Here is a 24,069-nt window from a genome sequence, read left to right on the forward strand (position 1 = left end):
CTCCCAGTTTTTTATGTGGCCTCAAATAATTTATGACTGGTATCTACCCAGCATGACTAAACTTGTGAAGTTATATCTGCAGATTCATATATCTGCTGGCATTTGATATTCCATTCAAAAATACCCGTAACACCTAAACTTGTCTTCAGTTTCTGAGGGACATACATTGTTTTAAAACAAAAAACTGATGCAAAAGAAAAAAAAAAAATTTATATTGTACTTGCTCCTGATGTATATAACCTGTGCCTCCAAAAGAACATTAGTAAATGGACACATTTGCCACCACATTTCTTCCAAGGCATTTCATAGAAAGTCTTTCTGCCTTGAATGGCCACTCAAACTTTTTGTGGCTAGAACTGACAGATTACAGCAAACCTTCAAGACTGTTACACCTTTTAATTCCCCTATTGCAGCCCTTCCTACCTTCAATGCTGCCACCCCACCCTCCCCATCACTTCCTGGGGAAGAAACTTTTATGAAGTTATGTCTTCCACATGCAGGAGAGGGCAAGGAGGTTATAAAAAAAATAAAGCACTTGTTTAGAATCACACAGACCACTAAGAATTCTTCTAATCCAGTGATATTGACTAATCAATCTTGAATTTGAACTCCATCCAGTAAGAAATAGAATGAGTATGGCATATATTTTTAAAGAGGAGGTACAACTATCAGATTCCTTCAAAGTAAGTCTTCCTGTAGATGACCAGATTTAAAGACAACAAAAATCTTGTTAATAGTTTTACCATTCTAACAAGAACTTGAACTATCAAGTTTGCACATAAGATGAAACATTGCAAACTGGAAAAAACTGCTGGTTATCTTAGGAAAACAAGGAAAATTAGAATTTACAGCTGTCCTGGATGTAAAAAAGACCTTCAGTTACTGAAAGGCTTGGTTAGATCAGATGCACTTTTCAGCAGCCGAGTAATTCCTCTTCCTCGCATGGTGCTTGTTCCATAAAGGGAACAGGTCTTCACACCACATGCAGAATCACCTATTAAATTAAATACAGTTTGTAAATCAAATCAACCTTCGAAGCTTGCATAAGTTAATGGACTAGTACTTCATACACTGTGGAGCTGAACCTATTGAGCAGCTCTAATATGAAAAGTCAGAGACAGAGGTTGTGTCCTCTATGCACACCAAAATCGTAAGAAATCATGATTTTCAGCTGCAACAGTTTGAGTTTGAATTTGAATTAAATTATCTGACACTACAGCGTCTATTTCATATGCAAGGAAATAAGCTACAAGCTTAGAACTGCTACAGTTATTTGTCTTGCAAACTGGATTCTGTCCCTCTGAAGATTAGCTACGAACTACCCAGATGAATTGAGCTCACGTGCCTTCCATTAAGGAAATTTCATCTCTAAAAGCAAGACTTTAAATGAGCAGTCTTGATAAACTAAGTTATAGTGGAATACTTGCAACAAATATTAGTTGAGCCTTCACATATAATTATTTGAGAGCAAGGAGAGCATTTTAAAGATGGCCCTGCCTCAAAGCACCTAAGCATATAAGAATGGATATCATATAGCAGAAAAATAAGAGGCTACGAATCAGAGAGCAAATTTTATAGAAAATTACATTTTGAGAGACCTTTTTGACCCCAAGATTGTGTCCAATAAAAAAAGGGTAACTCTGTCTTCAGAAATTCAGTGGAAGCCATATTCAGGAACAAATGCAGCTTATGCAGAGGTGTTTAAGCTTTATGTCACTTACAGGTAACATCTAAACCCAGCAACTTGAAAAAGCATCAGCTGGATTAAGTTTAAATACCTCTTTCCCCTTATAAATGTGAAGGTATCAAACTCACAATTAGAAGAGACAAACTCTTGATGCCAACTTGGAGAAGCAAAATGTCTGTCATATGCAGGACCCTCAGCCTTCATATTCTGTACGAAGAAATGAACATTCAAAATGATCTATGTGACTTTTAAAATGCAGCATGTGCAACTATCCATGAAACCTACCAATTACAGTCAAAACTCACGTGTACTGACCCAGGTAGTGATTATTTTTATTTCATCAGTCTTACCAATATATGCCACAAAGCATCTAAAGAGAAAACAGCTAAGCTAAAATTGGCAAATCTGAACACTTAAGTAAGAATAAAACAGGGTATCAGTTTAAAGAATCTGACCTGAAAACGTCCAGCATCCAATATCACCATCTTGGTATTTGTGCTTTCACTATTATCAAGGTCTTGAAGAGGCAGGTGAGCTGCTGTCAGTGAGACTCCATATACACTAGCTAAAGATTTACTGATGCAGTAACTTTATGGAGAAAAAAAAAAACAAGAAGAGTTTAGCTAAGAGGGCTGTAATGCTCATGTACAGAAGTACAGCATTTTTAATTCTTCAGCTGGCAAACAAAGCAACCTGAGATGCACAGCTAAACAGTTACCCTATATCCTTCCAAGGCCACTAGCCTATACAACAGCTACACATGAAATTAAAACAATTGCTTCCCCACACTATCAAATGCAGTCAATTAGAAGGGTGAAAAGCAATATTCTTTTCACAAGACCTAGCAGTACATAAGAGGCTTCTGAATGAAAGGCTATTCATTATCACCTCCCTCAAACTGCTGCCAAGTGTGATCTTAAATTGCATTTCCTTGCATCCCAACTATTTACTTTCTCTTTCCTCACACCTGAAAAATTTTAGAACCTTACGTATTCATGTTATATGTAAGGCAGTATAAGAGTTTTATAAAAGTTTTATGAGTTTAAAGCCTCTTTGAGGGTTTGGGGGAGGGGGGCATCATTCCATCCCAACACACCCAGTCAGTTGCCAGAACCTATAATAAGTGCTCGGAGCAATTTAGATATATTCCAGCTGCTCCAGCCAATGAGCTGGCTTCATTTGGAGCTTGGCTCAGATGCCTCTATACAAACGCCTGTAGCATGGGGAACAAACAAGAGGAATTAGAGATGTGTGCACATCTACGGGGGTATGATATAATAGGCATCGCAGAAACATGGTGGGATTGCTCCTATGACCGGAGTGTTGGAATGGAAGGTTACAGGCTTTTTAGAAAAGACAGGCCTGGCAGGCGGGGAGGGAGAGTTGCTCTTTATGTTAGGGATAGTCTGGAGAGTATGGAACTCTTTCTGGGGACAGGTGATCAGTTAACTGAGTTTGTGGGTCAGGGTTAAAGGGAAAACAGCTATGGGAGACATTACTGTGGGGATCCGTTACAGACTGCCTGATCAACAAGGACCTGCGGATGAAGCACTCTATAGACAGATAGGAAAAGCCTCACGCTCGCAGGCCCTTGTTGCCATGGGTGACTTCAACCACCCTGACATCTGTTGGAATGATGGTAAGGCCCAGCACAAGCAATCCAGGAGGTTCCTCGATTGTGTGGAAGACAACTTCCTTCTGCAAGTAATAGAGGAGCTGACAAGGAGAGGTGCCATGCTTGACCTCGTGCTCACCAACAGGGGAGGGTTCGTTGGAAATGTGACACTCCAAGGCAGCCTTGGATGCAGCGATCACAAGATAGTCGAATTCGAGATACTCAGGACAGTGAGAAGAGCGTGCAGCAAGCTTACTGCCCTGGACTTCAAAAGAGTAGACTTTGGCCTCTTCAAGAACCTGCTTAGTAAGGTTCCATGGGATATAGCCCTAGAGGGCAGGGGGACCCAAGACTCTTGGTCGATATTCAAGGATCACCTGCTACACCCTCAGAAGTGTTGCATCCCAACTAGAAGGAAGTGCAGCAGGAGGGCCAGGAGACCTCCTTGGATGGATAAGGAGCTGCTGAGGAAAATTCAAATGAAAAAAGAGGCTTATAAAAGGTGGAAGCAAGGACAGGCGGCCTGGGAAGAGTACAGGGATGTTCTCTGGGAAGCTAGGGACCAGGTTAGGAAAGCTGAAGCCTAGTCAGAATTAGGCTTGGCTAGGGACGTTAAGGATAACAGGAAGGGATTCTACAGGTACGTAGCGAATAAAAGACAGACTAGGGACAATGTAGGCCCCCCTCTGGAAGCTCTCGGGAGAACTGGCTACACAGGATTTGGAGAAGGCTGAGGTTCTGAATGACTTCTTTGCCTCGGTCTTCACTGGCAAAGGCTCTGACCACACCACCCAAGTCTTGGAAGGTAGACGCAGGGACTGTGAGAATGAAGACCTTGGGGCCACTGTAGGAGAGGATCTGGTTCAAGACCATCTTAAAAACCTGAACGTGCACAAGTCCATGGGACCTGATGAAATCCATCCACAGGTCCTGAAGGAAGTTGAAGTCCTGAAGCGAATGAAGTTGCTAAGCTGCTGGCCATCATATTTGAAAAATCATGGCAGTCAGGTGAAGTTCCCAATGACTGGAAGGGAAATATAACCCCCATTTTCAGGAAGGGGAAAACAGATGACCCGGGGAATTACAGACCAGCCAGTCTCACCCCTGTGCCTGGCAAAATCTTGGAGCAGATTCTCCTGGATGGCATGCTAAGGCACATGAAAAACAACAAGGTGGCTGGTGACAGCCAGCATGGTTTCACTAAGGGGAAATCCTGCCTGACCAATTTGGTGGCCTTATATGATGGGGCTACAGAACTGATAGGGTAGAGCAGTTGATGTCATCTACCTGGACTTGTGCAAAGCGTTCAACACTGTCCCACACAACATCCTTGTCTCTAAATTGAGAGACATCAATTTGATAGGTGGACCACTTGGTGGATAAAGAACTGGCTGGATGGCCGCACACAAAGAGTTGTGGTCAATGGCTCAATGTCCAGCTGGAGACCAGTAACGAGTGGTGTCCCTCAGGGATCAGTGCTGGGACCAGTCTTGTTCAACATCTTTGTCGGTGACATGGACAGTGGGATTGAGTGCACCCTCAGCAAGTTTGCCGATGACATCAAGCTGCATGGTCTGGCTGATACACTGGAGGGAAGGAATGCCACCCAAGGACCTCGACACACTTGTGAGGTGGGCTGATGCCAACCTCAGGAAGTTTAACCATGCCAAGTGCAAGGTCCTACACCTGGGTCAGAGCAATCCCAGGAACAGCTACAGGTTGGGCAGAGAAGAGATTCAGAGCAGCCCTGCAGAGAAGGACTTGGGGGTGCTGGTCGATGAGAAAATGAACATGAGCTGGCTTCAGTGTGTGCTTGCAGCTCAGAAAGCCAACCGTATCCTGGGCTACATCAAAAGGAGCATGACCAGCAGGTCGAAGGAGGTGATCCTGCCCCTCTACTCTGCTCTTGTGAGACCTCACCTGGAGTATTGTGTGCAGTTCTGGTGTCAACATAAGAAGGACATGGAACTGTTGGAACAAGTCCAGAGAAGGGCCACGAGGATGATCAGGGGACTGGAGCACCTCCCATATGAAGACAGGCTGAGAAAGTTGGGGCTGTTCAGCCTGGAGAAGAGAAGGCTGCGTGGAAACCTCATGGCAGCCTTCCAGCATCTGAAGGGGACCTATAGGGATGCTGGGGAGGGACTCTTCATTAGGGACTGTAGTGACAGGACAAGGGGTAACAGGTTAAAACTTAAAAAGGGGAAGTTTAGATTGGATATAAGGAAGAAACTCTTTCCTGTTAGGGTGGTGAGGCACTGGAATGGGCTGCCCAGGGAGGCTGTGAAGGCTCCATCCCTGGCATTGTTCAAGGCCAGGTTGGACAAAGCCTTGGGTGATATGGTTTAGTGTGAGGTGTCCCTGCCCATGGCAGGGGTGTTGGAACTAGATGATCTTAAGGTCCTTTCCAACCCTAACTATTCTGTGATTCTATGTTCCCAAAGTAGACATATACTAGAAAATACTGAGAATGTCTCATCAAATACAGGTATAATAAACCTCTACAGAAATTCAATGAATTCTAATGTAATTGACACTTCTCTCAACTCTCCAATAGTAAATGGATGTCCTGGGTTCAGCAGTAGCAGTCATTTTTCTCCTTCTTAGTAGCTGCTGCAGTGCTGTGTTTTTTACTTTCAGCCTGGGAACAGCGCTGATAACACCGATGTTTTTAGTTGCTGCATAGTAATATTTAGTCTGACCAAGGACTTTTTGAGTCTCATTCTCTGCCAGGGAGGAGGGGAAGCTGGGAGGAAGTAGAGACAAGACACCTGACCCAAACTAACAGAAGAGGTATTCCATACCACAGCACATCATACCCACTATATAAACTGCGGGCTGTCACCTGGAAGGGTTAGATCGCTGCTCAGGTCAGGCTGGGTATCAGTCGGTGGGTGGCAAGTGCTTGTATTCTCATGTTATTTCCCTTATCATTATTATTATTATTGGTGGTAGCAGCAGTGGTTTGTGTTATGCCTTAGTTACTGGACTGTTCTTATCTCAACCCGTGGGAGTTACATTCTTTTGATTTTCCTCCCCATCCCTCTGTGAGCTGGGGGGGCAGGAAGGGAGGGGAGTGAGAGAGTGGCTGTGTGGCTGGGCTTAAACCGAGTGGAGGTAGTGAAAAGATGAAGAGAGTGATGGATTAGTGTCACAGAAGTTATATTACATCTAAGTGCTAAGACCCACAGCATATCGCTAAGCCACATAAACAACAGGTAAAGTTAGAACAAAATCTTGAGAGTGAAGGGAACAAATGAAACTCAAGATCTAGAACTACAGTGCTCCAGGCAGTTAGAGAAGCCAGAGCCAAAAAAGTGTCTCTATAGCAAAATAAAATTCATCATAATGAAGATAACTCCTTAGCAATACTTACACGATCTTCTTACAGGATGCCAAAGCACAGCAGAGTATGTCATTCTCTTCATGCCACTTGCACCTACATGAAATGAAGTTCATGCTTATTTCAGAAGCATCAGCATTTTTAATCAACATGAATAGCTGAGTCTGGTCAGAAGAAACAGGAACAGATATTTAAGATTTTTGTCTCAGTGACCTTATAATACCTTTACAATTTCACGGGGGACCAGTACTCAACAAGGAAGCTCTAAGTGGTTTATGAAGAGTTAAAAGGCATGCATAAAGGCAACCTTCTTCATGCTGAGGTGGGAGTAAAGAGAGGAAAGAGAACCCTGTAAGATAAAAGGGATTTAAAGGTAATAATTTTAAGTTTCACATTAATGTGAAACCGTTCCTTTTAGTATAAGCACTTCGCTTTCCTCTCCAAATGTGTTTTTTAAAATACATTTTCCCACTCTTGAGGTTTCCCTCCAATGTGAGGATACTCATGGAAATGGAAAACTTCCTGTCTATAAAAAGATAGTGTGACAATGATTATCCCAATGGATCTTAAAATACACACTGTAAGGAGACTTCAAACAATAGCATTTTCTTATTTTAATGATCTACTAAATTTTAAGATCAAATTATTGGTTCTTACAGTAGCAGAGGAGAAGTTAAAGCATATTTCCAAGCCAACTGTGTCATGACTAAACACAGCCCAAGCTACATCCACCACAAGCTACATACCACTTAGTTGCACAATACAGAAGAACGTGAAGGCAGAAAGAGCTTTACTGTCCAAGACACATTAAAAACTAAAAAAAAAAAAAAAAAAAAAAAACCCAAACCAAAAAAAAACAAACCAAAAACCCACCAAAACCAAAAACAAACAAAAAACCAAGAAAAAGCCAACACCACAAAAACAAAAAAAAAACAAAACACCCCACCAAAAGCAAAACAAGAAAACACACACACAGAAAAAATCCTACAAAGTAAATAGAGTTCCAGATATGTAACAAAGAACACTCATTCTGAAAGAAAAAAGACATGATTTAACCTTGAACACTTAGGTTTGAGAACTTGATTTGTACCACTAGCAAATATACCTTGTCCCTCATCACAGCAGCAGCATGAGGCATTTGATACATAGTAACAGCCAGGTCCCATCCAAGTTACCCTTCTAAGAGTCTCAATCTTACCACTTTTATAATTTCCAGTTAACCACCACAATATATTTTATTCCCACTTTGACCCCCTCCTTCAAATTAGGGCTCAGACTCAACACTAAAAAGCACTTCACACTTCTCTGGGGAAAGAATATTCATTTCCACTTGTACCCATAATGTAACAAGAAGGATTCGGAAGCTTGCAGGACATTCCAGCCTTGCAGTTTACAAGCTGTACCGCAGAGCGCCAGGACACACCAGGCTAATACATGCTTTCACAAAGAACACAACATACCTGGTATTACTGGAGAAATCCCACAGGAAGGCATCCAGTTCTCTACACACCCAAGTCTTGGATGGCTCCTTTTGGTATTTCTTCTGGTGCAGCTCTATTACCAGGTCCTCTACATCAAGGAGTTCCAAGTGGCTTTCAATGCCTATAACTCAAGAGAACACCCCGGTCAGGAGACCAGGAGTCAGTGAAGGTAGAGTGGAAGGTGTCCCTGCCCACGGCACGGGGTTGGAAGTAGATCATCTTTAAGGTTCCTTCCAACCCAAACCATTCTGTGATTCTACGAATATTCTTAGCTCACTTCTCAGTCTGTCCCTGTTCATTGTCCAGTCTCTTACCAAAGCATCAAAGATCTAGTAAAGCTTAAGAAGTTATCCCACCAGTGGTTTTACTAAAACCTGGCTTCTTAGAAAAGTGGGCCATCTTATATTCCCACAATTTCCCTCCACCTCAATAATAACGTTATCCTGCTTGCAGGCTAGCTCTCCTCAGAAGCTGTTAGAAACACATGGCAAAGCGATCTGCTCACCTTCACAATAATCTCACTGCCTCTAGTGCTCCTTTAAGTGGCTGAGCAAGAAAAGAGTATATATTCTCTAGATGTGTTCATTTAGCCAGTAAGCTGCTCATGCTGCCATTTTACTATCACTGATGGGGAGGAAAAGAAGAAGCAGCACACAAAACAGTTCTAGCTACCAGTACCAGCTTCTATGAAACCTTTGAGATCCCAAGATTTTTGACAAATACAGCTGTCCACGAGTACATAATCTTTCTTTGGGGAGAAGGATAGAAGGGGGAGGCCAAAAATGATCCATTTCCCACCTGTGATGCTAGCCATTCGATTGAGACACCAGCTAATTCGGAACCTGTCATTAGACTAGAGGAAAGAAAATTTCAGCCACATTGAAGAAGTACAGTATATAATTCTGACATCGGCAAGACTTCCGACTATATCTGAAAAGGTCACCTCCAAAACAAAACTCAATGTGTGTGGGATGGAATGTACACTCCTTCTGAAAATCATCCTGAAGGGGAACCAAATGCCACAGAGGCTTTCCAACCAAACCCCAGGAGAAATTCTGGAAATTAAAGGTTAACCCATAATACATTCCTTAAGTGTTCTATTTTTTATTTTTTTTTAATATGTATATCTTCAGAGCTCTCTATATTTATGGATGGAGCCCAAGATCTTGACCCTCCCTGCCTTTTTAAGGATATGAGGCTTAAATAGAATCAAAAGATAATATAGCTACTATGAAGCTTAAAACAGCTCCAAGTCCTAACATTTAATTTTGCTCACTGGCAAATTAAACTTGAGCAAAAATTAACACGTACAGTATTCTCATGGGGAAAGACAAAAACATCCCTTTAAAAAAAGCAGGACTGTCTATTATTCAGCACAATCAATTTAGTGTTGATCTTAAAACCCCTTAACCCAAGACAGAACAATGTTAAGAGACCAAGTGAAATGCTGATCAGTAGACCAGAGCCAGAAGTGCAGGCTGAAAATAAGAAGGCAGAAAATTAGGTCTTTGCTTTATGGAATTGGGAAGCTTTGGAAAAAGAGTATCCTTTTCCATTCATGGGCACACTGACTAGGCTTTAGAGGGGTACCTTCTTAGTCATCCAACAAAACTGAAATTACAGATTTTGATTTAAAGCATCTTACTTTGACCTTGACCATACCCTGCAGTAAAAGCGAGGCCAAACACCTCTGGCTGGGTGGACAAACTCAAGAAGTTCCCATAAGACATCCGCATAACAAGTACGTGGAAGATGAAATCCAGATACAGGGATCTTGTGAGTGGCATCACCTGGGTAGGACAAGAAAAAAATTACAAGAAGTCCTGCTTCCTTAAATGATCAGAGCCCCCCCCCCCCCCCCCCCCCCCGTATCTTTTTATATACATACATGTATACACAAAAGCACACCTCCCATGCTCTAAAGGCAGGGTCTCAAATTAAGCTATTAAAATCTGCTTCTTTCAGCAGAAGACTGGCGGGTGTGGGCTGTGAGCAAACACACACACACCCCTTTTAAAAGTCCATTATCTAAGTTTTCGGTATAGGAAAACATGGGCCAAGTTTGTTCCCTTTATACACAACAGGAGGAAATGTCCTAATAAAACAAGCTGGAATCTATAAACACTGAAGAGTCACAAGGGAAAGAAGGCAGGCCAAGCCAGATAGAACAGTTACAAATACTTTTGACTTTGTCAATACATGTACAGCTGCAAAACACAAGTTCTATATACAAACAAGTATCTTTGAGTTAACCAATTACGAATTAGCACTTCATGCTGAAGATACACACAGACTATCAAAGAAACGATGCTCTGCTCAGGCAGCCTTGAAAGCTTTTGAAGCCGTACAAGGTTGTCACATTTAAGAACATACTGCAGTTACTGTTGAATTAAAATAGAAAGGCGGAATACAAGTAACTGCCATTGAACCATTTTGGGTGTGCGCTTTGCCATTTGTGGGTACAAGAAACATAGAAGGTGAGTGTGACAAGCTGCTCTGTCATTCTGTTCTCTTTGAAACTTGCCAAGTTCCCAGCGGGAGAAACTGCAGGCTCAGAAGACATCTGGATACAGATGAGGTAAGCTGAGTCTAAGCCTGTACACCTCTGCATACTGTTCTTTTTCTCCAGTGATACTCACTAGCAGCCTGGCAGTGGTATCGAAACCCACGTGGTGGTACTTCTGCAGAAGAGCAGGGGAGATGGAAAAAACAAACCACCATCATCCAACATCCACTATGAGAGATCCTTAACTCTGAGCTAGGCACCATAGTTTCATGTACAGAAAGGAACAACTTAACCTTCCCTTACAGCCTTGCACAAGTGCCACAACTATTTTTGAAAAAAGTTCAATTATATGCATTTAAAACCCCAAGTATATTGTATAGTGTGTGTGTTCAGGTCAAATCAAGACAAACATTCATTGCCACACAAACATGTGAATGTCCTCCTGGATTTATTTTACACTTTTTGAAGCTTCCTGCATTCCTGATGCTTAAGTCCATCTCCTCAGGAACAATCAGCACAGCTTTGATATTTTAACAAGCCCAACCACTTACAATCAAAGAATAAAGCCTATCTTAATACCAGAAATCTAATCTGGGCAGTAGTAATTGACATTAGAAAACCTCCCTCTCACCCCAAAGCAACATAACCTACAGATTATCTCCCCTCCTTGGAGCTCACCTGGCTCTATGAAGTGATGGAAATCAGCCATTATGCCATCCCGCAGGGAGTACTTGACACACCCAATCTCACAAGGCAGGAAGCGCTGTTCACAGTGGGATGGCAGCTTGCCATGGCTGTAAATGTTCAGGAAGTAGAAAATGTCTACAAGTACAGCTGAAAGGGAAAAAAATAAATTCAAAAGAGCCACCAAAAGTTACAGCAAGCCATCCTGGCCACACCTCATCCAGCAACAGTTTCAGTGTGCTTTCTTACATGAGTGTATGGAAGAGAGTAATGACCAAGTAAAACACACAGCTATTCCTCTGTATTGCAGGCAAGGTAGCTAATACTTATGCAACAGTCAGGCATCTTGATAGCTCTGGTGTATCTTCCACAGATGCTCATGTGTGTAGCAACAGGGTCAGAATAAAAATTAAAATTAAAATAAATAAAAGCACTTAAAATTAGACCCCAAACCCATAAGAACATTGAGAGGCCTGGAATCCTATTATTGCTTTTCATGACAAGTCTCTTCACCCTTTAGGAAAATAAGGTTGGCGGGGGGGGGGGGGGGGGAACCAAACCAAAAACCAACCCAATCAGAAACTACAAAGCAGCTTCACAAGCCCAATTCAGTAACTTATACAGGTCAAATGAGCTGATAATATTCTGGGGTAGGAGGAGATAAGAAACCTGCCAATTAAAAGGACTACTTCTCCTCTGCCAAAAAAGCTCCCAAAGGTGGCAGCAAGAACACCCAAGGCAAATGTTAATAAATAAATTGTTTACTAATTTAAAGAGCATCCAACTATGAAAAATATTTCACAATACACCTTAATCTTTCTCTTTATGAGCATCACCTAGCATTCTCACTGAAATTTAAGATAGCTGTTTAATCCTTACGCTTAAACTCTGTCTCTCATCAAAAAAATCCTACATTTCTGTCCTGAATTCAGCAGTACCAGTCATTTTTATCCTTCTTAGTGCTGTATTTTCGACTTTAGCCTGGGAACGGTACTGATAACACACTGATGTTTTTAGCTGTTGTTAAGTAGTGCTTACTCTGATTAAGGACTTTTCAGTCTCACGCTCTGCCAGTGAGGAGGGACAGAAGAAGCCAGGAGGAAGCAGAGATGGGACACCTGACCCAGACTAGCCAAAGGGGTATTCTGTACCACAGCACATCATGCCCAGTATAGAAACTGAGGGGAGTCACTCAGAGGGCCCAGATTACTGCTCAGGTCGGGCTGCGTATCACTCAGTGGGTGCTGAGCAATTGTATTCTTTCCCTTTGTTATTTCCCTTATTATTATCGGTGGTACTGGCTTTGTATTATACTTCGGTTACTGGACTGTTCTTACCTCAACCCATGGGATTTACATTCCTGCGATTCTCCTCCCCGTCCCTCTGCGAGTGGGAGGAAGAAGTGGGGGGAGCGAGCAATTGGCTGTATGGTTCCGAGTTACCGGCTGCATTTAAACCACAACAACTTCCTACTGAGTAACAGAGATCTGTAACTGATTTTACACAGAAACAATGCTGTATAGATGCCTGACTTTATGCCACTGAATACCAGCTATCCTAAGCTTGAATGCCGGTGCTTCCTTACATGGGTCTTAAAACTTCACAAGCTATAGGGTCACAGGAAAGATAGCTCTCCTAGCCAAGTCTAAACTGCTTTTCTTGTGAAAAAAAACTCATGCAGCTACAGCGAACCATACAGGACTTTTACTGAAAAATATTAAGGAACGGCATCATAAAATGCATCTTGGTTACCCTTTATCATTATACCTCTCATTCAGTTTTAAAGATCAACTGTGCCAGCTCAAGCCATGACCAACCCATCTGATCTGCATCACAGTGACAGAGGAGTATGCCCTCTGGCAGGGAGGCTGCTAACAGGTACTATACTTTTTATGGAGCTCTTTCATGCCCCTCCATAACCATGACAACAGGAATACAGTTCATAGACTTCTTGGGTAAAAGGCTTGAGCTGAGTCTTAACCATACAGCAGACACAGCTTATATGAACTGGCTGTTTGACTTACCTTCTAAGCATTAGCATTTATCATTTTTCAGACTAATGTAACATTAATTGAGGAAAAGACTACAGATTATGTTCATTACTCAACTCTAATTAAAATGTCCATTTGAAAGGAGGGTAACAGATAAAAACGGTTTCATTTTCAAGAGTTCTTTCAATATGGAAGCAAGCCAGGATGTTATAAAAGCACTGACAAGGTACATATCCCCTCTTCTAGTCTCCCAAAGAGGCCAGGTCATGATTTAATACCTCTACCATACAAATTTTGAATTCTGATATCTAACAACTCTTCACCCTTTAATACAGTTACAAGTATAGGTTCAGGTTGTACAACAGGTACAACTTGGATTAGGCTTTGTAAGTAACAAACTTCTATTAGGAGTTGAAGAATTATCTTTTTCTTAAAAGCCTTTAAATAATTGTAAAGAAATTATTAGTGGCTATACTCCCATCAAGCTAAAAAACAGAAGCTAGAATTATTTCAGGAGTGGGAGGTGGAGCAGGGACAGACACATTTATTTGCACTGACTTCCCTTGATACTACAATATGCCTTTTTACAACAGTAGACCATTAGTTTAAAAAAAACAGCTGACACAGACGGTTATTGGCAAAACGTAAACAGCCTTTGTATAGGTACCATTGAGAGTATCTACAAAGAGCAAGCTTTACTCTATCAAGATTAACTGCTTTAAGATTACTATACCCTGATCATTCTCCCAAGACATAACAGAGGCATCTGGAAAAGTCACACAGGGCATCTTTGTGGTGGGACACGCAGGAACCGGAACAGCCAGATTACATGCCTGAAAAAGATTGAAAAGTTAATAATAAATAATCAAGACTCCTGGCACCACAAAGTCCTTCACCTCCTTACATTAGAGAAAAATTTAACATCCACTAACAGCTATGATTAAGTGGAATGGTCTGCAGTTTGTATATAAGCTGTAGACCAGGAAAGCAAGATTTCTCATCTAACAAAAACTGAGATACCTGTCTTAGTACCTCAGTCAACTCACTACAGCTGGAAAGCAAAACGTAATTCCGGGAGAGGGGCGGGGGGGGAAGGGAGATTTTGTTGGTTCAACTGCTTGTCACAGGCAAGGGACTTTTCAAATTACAATTTCAAATTTTTTTCTGTAAGGTTTATAAAACACTTTGGCACATGAAATTTATCTTTGCTAGGAATCAAATCAATGGAAAGCTGATAAAACCTGGAGGAAGCCATCAGATTGCTCCAGCACAGAACAAGTGTAAGGGGCACATATGCTCATGAAGCACTGCAAATCCATGTATGAACAATCAGCTTTTAAGAGGACAGGAACAGATACGTGGCAGGCACAGAGAATTTAATTCAAGACCCCAACTGGGAATAACATCCACATCTAGGTACACTAATTCCAGATTACCACCTCAAAGTTTATTGATTATTAGTTCAAAATATAAACAAGAAAAAAAAAAAAAAAAAGAAAAAAAGACAAAATTAGTCTCATTCAAGTAAGCTTAAGTCTTCTCTGAAAGATGACCAAGACCTTTCACTGCACAAAATAACTGTGGCTGTCTACATATAAGGGTTCTATTAATATACTGTGATCACATATAATCTTACACATGCACACTTCGCCATTTCCACTGACCGTCAGTAAGGATGATGGTCTTTGTTTTGGTAAAGTAATTATTTCTTTCCATGATTACAGCTTCCTAAAATGCTACAACTTGTGGAAGGAAATACAGAAGCCTCCATTTATGACTTAGTTGTCATTTCACACATCTCCCATTTTTGAAAATGGAGCTTCATTGATTACATACCCCTAGCACGCTAAGTCATACAGGATAAGTCATGTTTTAAACAGCTCTTTTCCATCCAGGTAGGCCCCCCAAAATCTGAAAACATTGCCCAACATCTCCCATCTAGTCTCAAACAATTAATTTGACTAATCCAGTTTTACTAGTTACTCCAAATGACAATCATCCTGTCATGCTTTTAGCATCATGTAAGTGTTTTAAAGTCCCAAACTTTGCCATCACCATTAGAATTAAGCAACATGTGAGGAAGAAGTAATTGCAATATTATCCATTTACTCAATTGTGCTCTCTGCTTTGACACACAAGGTTTTAGACTGCCAAACAAGACTGGAATAGAGTGAGGTTTCTGAAACTTCACATAGTTCAAACCCACACACCTTTTAAGAACAGTACATAGCATAAAGGCTCTGTTTAGTACTCTATCTCACCACAACCTAACATCTTAACCTGTTACTTCTACATTGTAGGACTTTGTCCTCCACCATAGTCTTACTATTCTCTTCATAATCAAACCAACCTTAAAATAATGGAAAGGTATAATCGATCTTTTTGTGCATAGCAAGATTTCATTGACCTGATCCACCACAGAGACAATCAAGAACGCCAAATCTGCTGCACATGGTTTCAGACTGTCAGACAAGAGCAACCTAAATTAAGGACATCCATGAAGCAAAAGCAACATGAACCTATGACCAGAGTCATACAGATTTACAGTATTCTAAATCAATTAAGAAACGCCAACATTGCAGGTCAGCCACTGCAAAATATCACAAAACATAAAACTAAGTTGTTAGAGAACTACATTTTACTTGGTAAAACAGCCCAAAGGAACACGCTGTGCTTGTTTAAAATAGAATATCCTCACCTTCAATTCAAACCAGAGCATTTTTCTGCCTAACCTTCATAACAGCATGGATTACCAGAGTGTCCATTATCTCCAGAGACGGAACGCTATGGAGAGCAGGTCTTCCATAGCATCATAGCTGACCAAACCCCAACCCCACTCACTCCCCCTCTTGTTTAGCTACATTGGAGGATGTTCCTTTCCCAGCATTTACCTCTTTCACTGTCTTCCGAGAGCATTTTTTTCCACTCAACTTACAAGCCTTCTCTGCATATGCCATCTTTTCTTCCTCAGTCAGCATCTTGAAGGAAAACAAATTGGTAAAAAAGGTTTTTACTGTTTCTTTCTAGCAGTCCCACAAACCAAAAAAAAATTCCATGCAAGAAATTAACTGTGTCTTTCCAAAGGGCATTATCAATACTTGGCAAGAACTACCAACTGCTAACACTGACCCAACCAGTGGCGAGTAGTAGCTTTCTAACAAAGCCATACGCTTTGGTTTGAAACACCTAGCAAGCATATGCCTTTGAAGCATTTTCAGGCAAAGGCAAACTAGCACTCCTCCACCACAAACAAGACATCTTCTGAAACTCCTCATTCCAGCCAGGGATGCCAGTATCCATTGTACACAACACAAAGCTGTGCTTCCCCCCGCACCCCTGCGGCTGAGGGGAGGACAGCCAACTACCTCCAAGAAAGGCAATTTTGTCCCCCACACAACCTACGCAGTAGTACCATAATACATCTCCATCTTACATGATGGGTGCTGCTTCTGCACCATCAAGAGGCAGGTGAGCTACTAAACCCATAGTCCCCACGCACCACACCGGGAGCAGAACCCCTCTGCAGGCCTTTCACTGCCCTCGTTGCCATCAAGCTGCATTAACTCGAGGCCGTTCCCCTCACCTCCCAAGCCTGGGAGCAATAGGGGATGGCGTCGATGACACAGGCCACGGGCAAGCTACGCCGCTGCAGCTCGGGGAGCTGTTCGCTCACGAAGAAGCGGTACGGGCTGATAAAGCCCTTACGGCGCGGCATGGCGGCGGCCGCCTACCACCTGCCTCGCAGCTAGCCAAGCCACGGCTGACGGGAACTCCGCCTCCCTACAAGAGGACTCCTAAGAAAGCACCGCCGGGGAGGGGCAGACGTGTGCCCGCCCACAGCTTTTGGCGGCGAGGGAGGGAAACTGTTACATGGAGTTCCTCCCGCCCGCCCCTGGGAGCTTCGCCGTCACCTGAAGGTGAGGGGGAGGAGGGCGTGGCGGGGTTGCTTGTTTGGGTTTTGGTGTTGGATTTTTGTCGTTGTTGGTTTTGGGTGTGCTTGTTTTCTTAGTTTTCGTTTTTAAATGCTCTTTGGCTGCTGAAGGATGAGAAATACCCAATGGGAGCTTGCACCAAGTTCTCACAGACATACACCATGAAGGGTCCCCAACCTCATAAAAATGGCAATATGCTGATTTTTCAAAGTAAAAGGATCACGCCCCTCGATATCCTCTAAATCTGAATAATGCTATGTATTAAATTTAGTAAAATCCTTACAAACAGTGACTAAATTAATTTATGCAGATATATTCATAAAATCACAGACTGGTTTGGTTTGGAAGGGACCTTAAAGCTCATCCTGTTTCAGCCTAAAGGAGGTAGCTGTTGTTCAAGCTTGTATCTTTGGCTTAGCTAATTATGTTTGTCACTGCTGGAACTGCTGTTAAGGTTAGATCAGATTCCTCCTGCATCTCACTTGCAGCTGGTTCCTCTGCGACTTAAAAATGCTGGCACTGTCTTATGGAGGCTATTCTGTCTTGCTCAAATCCAATAAAACAGTTTGGTTTATGTTTGTGAACCACTGACTGAATTTGCCATTAAACATGAAGGAGAGATCAATGGCACAGCTACAGGTTGGGCAGGGAAGAGATTCAGAGCAGCCCTGCAGAGAAGGACTTGGGGTGCTGGTCGATGAGAAAATGAACATGAGCTGGCTTCACTGCGCGCTCGCAGCCCAGAAAGCCAACCGTATTCTGGGATGCATCAAAAGGAGCATGACCAGCAGGTCGAAGGAGGTGATCCTGCCCCTCTCCTCTGCTCTTGTGAGACCTCACCTGGAGTATTGGGTGCAGTTCTGGTGTCCTCAACATAAAAAGGACACGGAACTGTTGGAACAAGTCCAGAGAAGGGCCACGAGGATGATCAGGGGACTGGAGCACCTCCCATATGAAGACAGGCTGAGAAAGTTGGGGCTGTTCAGCCTGGAGAAGAGAAGGCTGCGTGGAAACCTCATGGCAGCCTTCCAGTGTCTGAAGGGGGCCTGTAAGGATGCTGGGGAGGGACTCCTCATTAGGGACTGTAGTGACAGGACAAGGAGTAACAGGTAAAAACTTACACAGGGGCAGTTTAGATTGGATGTAAGGAGGAAATTCTTTCCTGTTAGGGTGGTGAGGCACTGGAATGGGCTGCCCAGGGAGGCTGTGAATGCTCCATCCCTGGCGTTGTTCAAGGCCAGGTTGGACAAAGCCTTGGGTGAGATGGTTTAGTGTGAGGTATCCCTGCCCATGGCAGGGGTGTTGGAACTAGATGATCTTAAGGTCCTTTCCAACCCTAACTATTCTATGATTCTGTGACATTGTTGAAAATTTATAAAATTGTAATGTACACTCAATGAGAACAGGGAAGGATTTTTAAAGTCACTTGTGAAAAATCATTCATATCCTGGTCCAGTTCCTGGTACATTAATGCTAAATCTCTTGAGGAGACACTGCAAGAAATAACTTTCATCTTGTCAGCACAAACTTCTGCTCAGAGTCTAGTTTTTCAGGCAGAAAGGCCAGTATTTACTCTTACATTTCTCTAAGAGTTGTTGCTAGGAGTGCATCTGTGCACATTTGTTTTACTTCACACCATGTTCTCTCCTTTGCAGCTTTGAGACCCACACTTCAGCAGCTGTTCCTTCTAAAGAAATTTAGGTAATGTGTTCATCAACTGTTTGAAAAACATGAGGCTCTAGTAATAGCTCTCCTAGGTCTAGAGGTGCGGTTGGAAAAGGAAATTCATAAGCAGCAGAGAGAGAAGGAATGTTCTAGTGGGATGGGGGACAGAGAGAAAACAGGGAACAGATCATCTTCAGATCCCCATGTCATCATTATTCTTCCCCAGGGCCCTTAGGAGAGCCCAGCACCTCTGAACGAACTTGCGTTTTAACTCTTTGATTCTCTGCTTCTCAACTTAGGTGGCAAAGGAGATCTCTGTAGCATTTACACCAATCTGTAAATAACTTTTGTAACACTGAGGTCATTCCAGCAGATAAAAGCAGTATTTATATATTACTTTTTTTTTTAAGGCACTTAATTAAATTATTTGATATGCCAACACTTAACTCTTAGGTACCTGGCCTTGGTGGAAAACAAGGACATGGCTGTGATAACCCAGATGTATGTGACCCCTAAACTGGGCGCTTGTTAAGACATCTGTGTTCTCAGGACTATCTGAGCATGCAAAGAAGGAAAAATTTGTGTAGTCAATTCTGGCAGTACATGTGAGTTTTCAGTCTCAAGCTGCTGCTGAATGAAGGTTTTTTAAATTGCAGTTCTAAATGTTAGGTACCATTTTTCAAAGTCTTGTTTTGGATCTGACCCTAAGTAGAATGACCTGGGTAATTACAGACTTTTCAGACTGACAGGAGTCCCAGGCAAAAGAATAGAATCACTGATACAGGAGTTGCTTCAGTAATGAATTAATATAATGAATGCCAGTTAAGATGGGTTTGCAGAAAATAGATTCTGTTGCATTTGTTTGTAATTGCATGAAAAAGACATTAAGTGTGGTTACTAAAGGTAATGCATTCAGACACATGAGGCATGTGAATTGACACACAATACTGAATCAAGGAATTGCAACTATACAGAGACCATTCAGTCCCCAGTTAAAAGATTAGCTTAGGATGTCTCAAAATGTAATTTTAAATGAGGAATTGTAACAGCACCTGGGATGCTGTTTCCAGATCTGATGTTTGCTCAAGAATATAGAAAAATAACAAGTCTGTTGAACTTCCATAGAGAATGCTAAGGGTGCTTTGATCATAACCTGTTGTTAACTCTGTTCAGAAATGCCTTAAGAAGGCCCTTCCATCTAGCTTAACAGTACTAGAAGGTGAAGTTAGTTGAAATCAGGGGCAGGGTGAGGTCCCTTCCAACCTGAAGTATTCTGTGATTCTAGTTCTAACAGATATGCTGTAGTTCAAAAGGGATGTAGTGTGGCAAAGTGATGTGGCCTATTTTGTTAAGAAAGCTGGATAAGACAATAACAAATACCCAGTTTGTGAATTCCAGCTCCCTGAAGGTATTTGTGCTGCCCCCAGTTTCTCTACAGCCAAACCCATAGAGGATTTAACAACTCATTATCTCCTTGGTTATCTGTAGATATGCAGTCTTATTCCTGTTCTTTGTATTTTTGCTAATGGTGACACACAGAAGAGCTGGGATAATTTACTTATGATTTTATGCTTACACGATAACTTCACAAAACATTGCTGATGGGCACTTAGTGTTTTACTTAAAATTTCAGGTTCTGTCTAAAAGTGTAGCAAAGGGACTCTGATTTTTGGTGTATGCAAAAGAATCAAGAGCAGCACAGGAATTTTATACAGAGGAGCGAACACTACAGAAAGATGCTGGGGGGATTTTTTGTTTTGATTGGTTGTTTTGTTTTGTTTTGTGATGCTAAATTTATATGACAGAACTCAAGGTTCATTGGAATGAGAACGTAAAATTTCTCCTTTAAGTATTTTAAACATTTGGTACAAACGTCATGGTTAAGTTAAGAACAAAAGCAGTTTTATGTATCTGTATCACTCACTCCTGACATTAATGGTAAGTAAAAGCTCTGTGTTATTGTGCTATCAGATGTAGCCAGGCAGCTCAGAAAAAATAACATGCCCAGAGAGTGCATGTATTTCAGCAATGTCTTCCTGTGAATCTATCAATGATTAATAAGAGATTTCAGTGTAACAAAGTAAACAAGGAAAAGTTTTAGTTAATAGCTATTCTGAAGAGACTCACTAAATGCGTAATAGCTACTGTAATGTGCTGGTCTCAGTACTAAATCAAAAGAGCAGTGTCTAATGGCTGAATCTAGTATGACATCCCAGAAAGCTGTTGAAATCACTGTTTCTATGGAAATTTCTACAAGGGAAATCTGGGGGGCTGAATGGACGTGCAAAAGTAGGCATGAAGAGAAGTATCTTAATGGAGTGTAGAAGGTTTTCAGGGATGTTGCTAAAATGGGTCATTCAGAGTGAGGTGTTGGTGTAAATTATTCCATCTGGTAATTTAAAAAGCTGATTCCGCTTATCATGATAAGGTCATTTCCTTATCAACAGAGGAAATGACCACAAAAGACCCATGCTAGTAGATGAAAGGAAGGAGTGAAGTAGTAGGCAAGAGTCAGCAGCTGCTACAGCATGAACTGTGAGTTTGTGTCTATATTGTTTAGCTGAATTTGTTCATGAACCTATTGCTTAGAGGGGAACTGATCCAGATAGAGCCACAGTATCACTTATATCAAACAGTGCTGTAGCATGGTATGTTTCCAGTTCAGTCTGGGGATAAATTATGCAGGACAGGCACGGGGAATTTGGCTGTTTGGGTTATCAAGTGACTGAGGGAGACAAAGGTTGAAGTCTACCAGTGTGCTGTTTTCAGGGGACAGTGAATCCCTGCTGGGCTGTGGCTTGAAGCAATCTGGCTAATTGCACAGAAATTTACCCACCCTTTGAAGGTGAAACTGGGCTAACTGCAGCCCTCCTAACTAGTGAAAAGGAAAGACAACATCCCAGCATTAACTATTAAGCCAGCTCAGATGTTGCAATGCTCAGATCAAAGGTCTGCAGAGATCTGGAACATCTATTCAGGGCTCAGGCATCCATCATATCTGCATATATACAAATGACAGATCGATCACATTAAGTGAAAAAGAACCGTACAGTGAGTTTGAGTATGAAAATTTCAAAGCAGCTATAAATCCAATGTTACAGGCAAAACAATGGTGCTTCTTCCTTCTATTTAAAATCTTTCCTTCCTTTGTTGTGAGTCAAAAGTTTAGCAAAACTGATGTATGCCAAATTTATTTGCAAAAGCTGGAGTAGAGTAAAAAAACCAAACAAATCACGCTAGGAATAGCTAACAATAGTGACGCACAAGGGATTGTACTGCTCCCAGTCAGATCATATCAACATCAGCATTGTTTCAGGAAACTCTGGATGAGGTCCTGGCCAATTAAGCTGCAGAAGGTCAAGGCACTGGGATTTCACTTGAAGTTTTGAGAGTTATCAGGAAAAATAGTTATGGGAAAGAGAGTAAAATAGCTTTGTGTTCATCTTTCAGGAGTCAGCCCATACAAATCTTCATGTATTACAGCCTATAGATCTGTAACAGTGGTGAGGCATACCCTCAACTGATGCAAAGGATCACAGCTCCATCCGAGTTGTGTTTCTGAAAGTTTAAGCTGTGGCCCTAACATGAGTTTCTGCTGTGTTTTCCACCTGCCCAGAGGCAGTGGGGTGTCAGGTCACTATGCGCTGAAGGAGATCAGCTCTGTGCTGTTGTGTATGTACATTCTTTAGCGTAACAGGGTCTTGGTTCTTAACAGTGGCTTTTTGCCAGTGCTGCAAAACAGTTAAATTCATCATGTATTAGGTCATAGGAACACCAGGACACTGATTGGGGTGTAGGGTTTTGTTTTCATTTTTTTTTTTTTTTTAAAGCAGTGTTGAATAAAACAAACTTCTGTGTGAAAAGTATTTTTAAATGACACTGAGTAGCACTGAATAAAATACTTAAACCCAGACTTGCTGCCTAGGGATTATCTCCTTGCTTAATTCCACTTTAACGCTATTAACAGAGGGACTGCAACTGTTCAAAACCAAGTAAAATGTTTCAACACATCTTTTATCATAGCAAACATGCTGTTTTGCTTTCTCAGAAATTATTGATCTATTTTTATTCACGCTTTGGAAATAAGCTTATCTTGCCTATAGAGAGGTTCAGTCTGAAAGGCAAAATTGTGAGGGATCTACATGCAGTCAGAAAATATTGGCTAGAATGCCAGTGGCTTGTTCAGTTTTACTTCCAGCACCCCTGTGCACCCTGCCTTCAGCAGTGGGGCACACTTCTGGGGCCCAGCTTTGCGTTAAAAAAAACAGAATCATAGAATAGTTAGGGCTGGAAGGATGTTAAGGTTGTTTATGTTCTGTGGCAGATTCCAGATGAGAAGCTGAAGACTACTCCCGCCTCGCAAGGGGCTCACTGATGCCTGCAGAATCCAAACACCAGCCAAGTGGCTGAAAAGAAAATGCCAGAAGATGAACAATATGCAAGGGGAAGCTGTGCTGGATGCTCTGAAGGTGCTTCTCTGGTGCTGAGCCACCAAAGAGCATGTTGCTATTTAGCCAGCTTTAGGCCTATGGACAATTCCACTGACTTATTTTGCTTTCATAGGAAGTTTAGAGGTTTTAAGTATAGTATGTGTGTATACGTGTGTTCACTGTGGCCAGGACCATTTCATTTCACCGCCACATCCATCTTTTTAAAAGTGATCTTCTTCAGCTGTATTTCTTGTTGGCTGTGCCCTTCCTCCAAAAATACTTCCACCCCCTTCCAGTGTCATGGTGGCATGAAAATTTAACACCCCACAACTTAGCTGTCCATCGTTAACAGCCAGAATATTTCCTTTTCATCTAAAATTATATCATAAATGGGTTGGGTTAGAATCATAACATCATAGAATCGGTTCGGTTGGAAAGGACCTTAAGATCATCTAGTTCCAGCCCTCCTGCCACAGGCAAGGCCACTGTCCACTACACCAGGTTGCTCAAAGCCATATCTTAATCTAAAATTACAGTAATTAGTTGCATCAGTGGCCATGCTGAAAGTGGAAACCCCAGGGAAATTCCTCATTGGAACTGTCTACATTCATTTCCCGAGGCATACATTTGTTAAACTCGGGGAGGACAGATGATCGCAGTGGACATTTCCCAGAGTTCACTAGTGAAGTTGTAAAGCCGGACGGGGCAGAAGCGAGGGGCTTGAAGGAATTGCAG

At 41.9% G+C, this 24,069-nt stretch overlaps 1 protein-coding gene and 1 long non-coding RNA gene across 3 annotated transcripts in view; one reads left to right on the forward strand and one right to left on the reverse strand.

Moving 5' to 3' along the window:
• The window catches only part of LOC134161619 (uncharacterized), a 226,094-nt gene that overhangs the window by 159,209 nt on the left and 42,816 nt on the right, over positions 1 to 24,069 (forward strand). The gene's annotated exons all lie outside the window — the stretch shown is intronic.
• Positions 723 to 17,058, reverse strand: MAEL (maelstrom spermatogenic transposon silencer). Of its 2 annotated transcripts, XM_062614641.1 has the most exons (12): positions 16,891 to 17,058; positions 16,199 to 16,285; positions 14,041 to 14,140; positions 11,311 to 11,466; positions 10,766 to 10,807; positions 9,789 to 9,916; positions 8,925 to 8,979; positions 8,106 to 8,247; positions 6,679 to 6,741; positions 2,143 to 2,275; positions 1,816 to 1,894; positions 723 to 994 (listed from the first exon to the last, which is right to left on the reverse strand). In XM_062614641.1, exons 1-12 carry the CDS (start codon positions 17,020 to 17,022, stop codon positions 876 to 878), a joined length of 1,236 nt encoding a protein of 411 aa, XP_062470625.1. In that variant the 5' UTR covers positions 17,023 to 17,058; the 3' UTR covers positions 723 to 875. The 2 variants fall into 2 exon arrangements, with proteins under 2 accessions (XP_062470625.1, XP_062470626.1); XM_062614642.1 differs by lacking the exon at positions 16,199 to 16,285.

The sequence above is a fragment of the Pezoporus occidentalis genome, unplaced genomic scaffold, assembly GCF_034315485.1.
Source record: "Pezoporus occidentalis ecotype Australia unplaced genomic scaffold, CSIRO_AGI_Poc_V1 ctg177, whole genome shotgun sequence".
Lineage (NCBI taxonomy): Eukaryota > Metazoa > Chordata > Aves > Psittaciformes > Psittacidae > Pezoporus > Pezoporus occidentalis.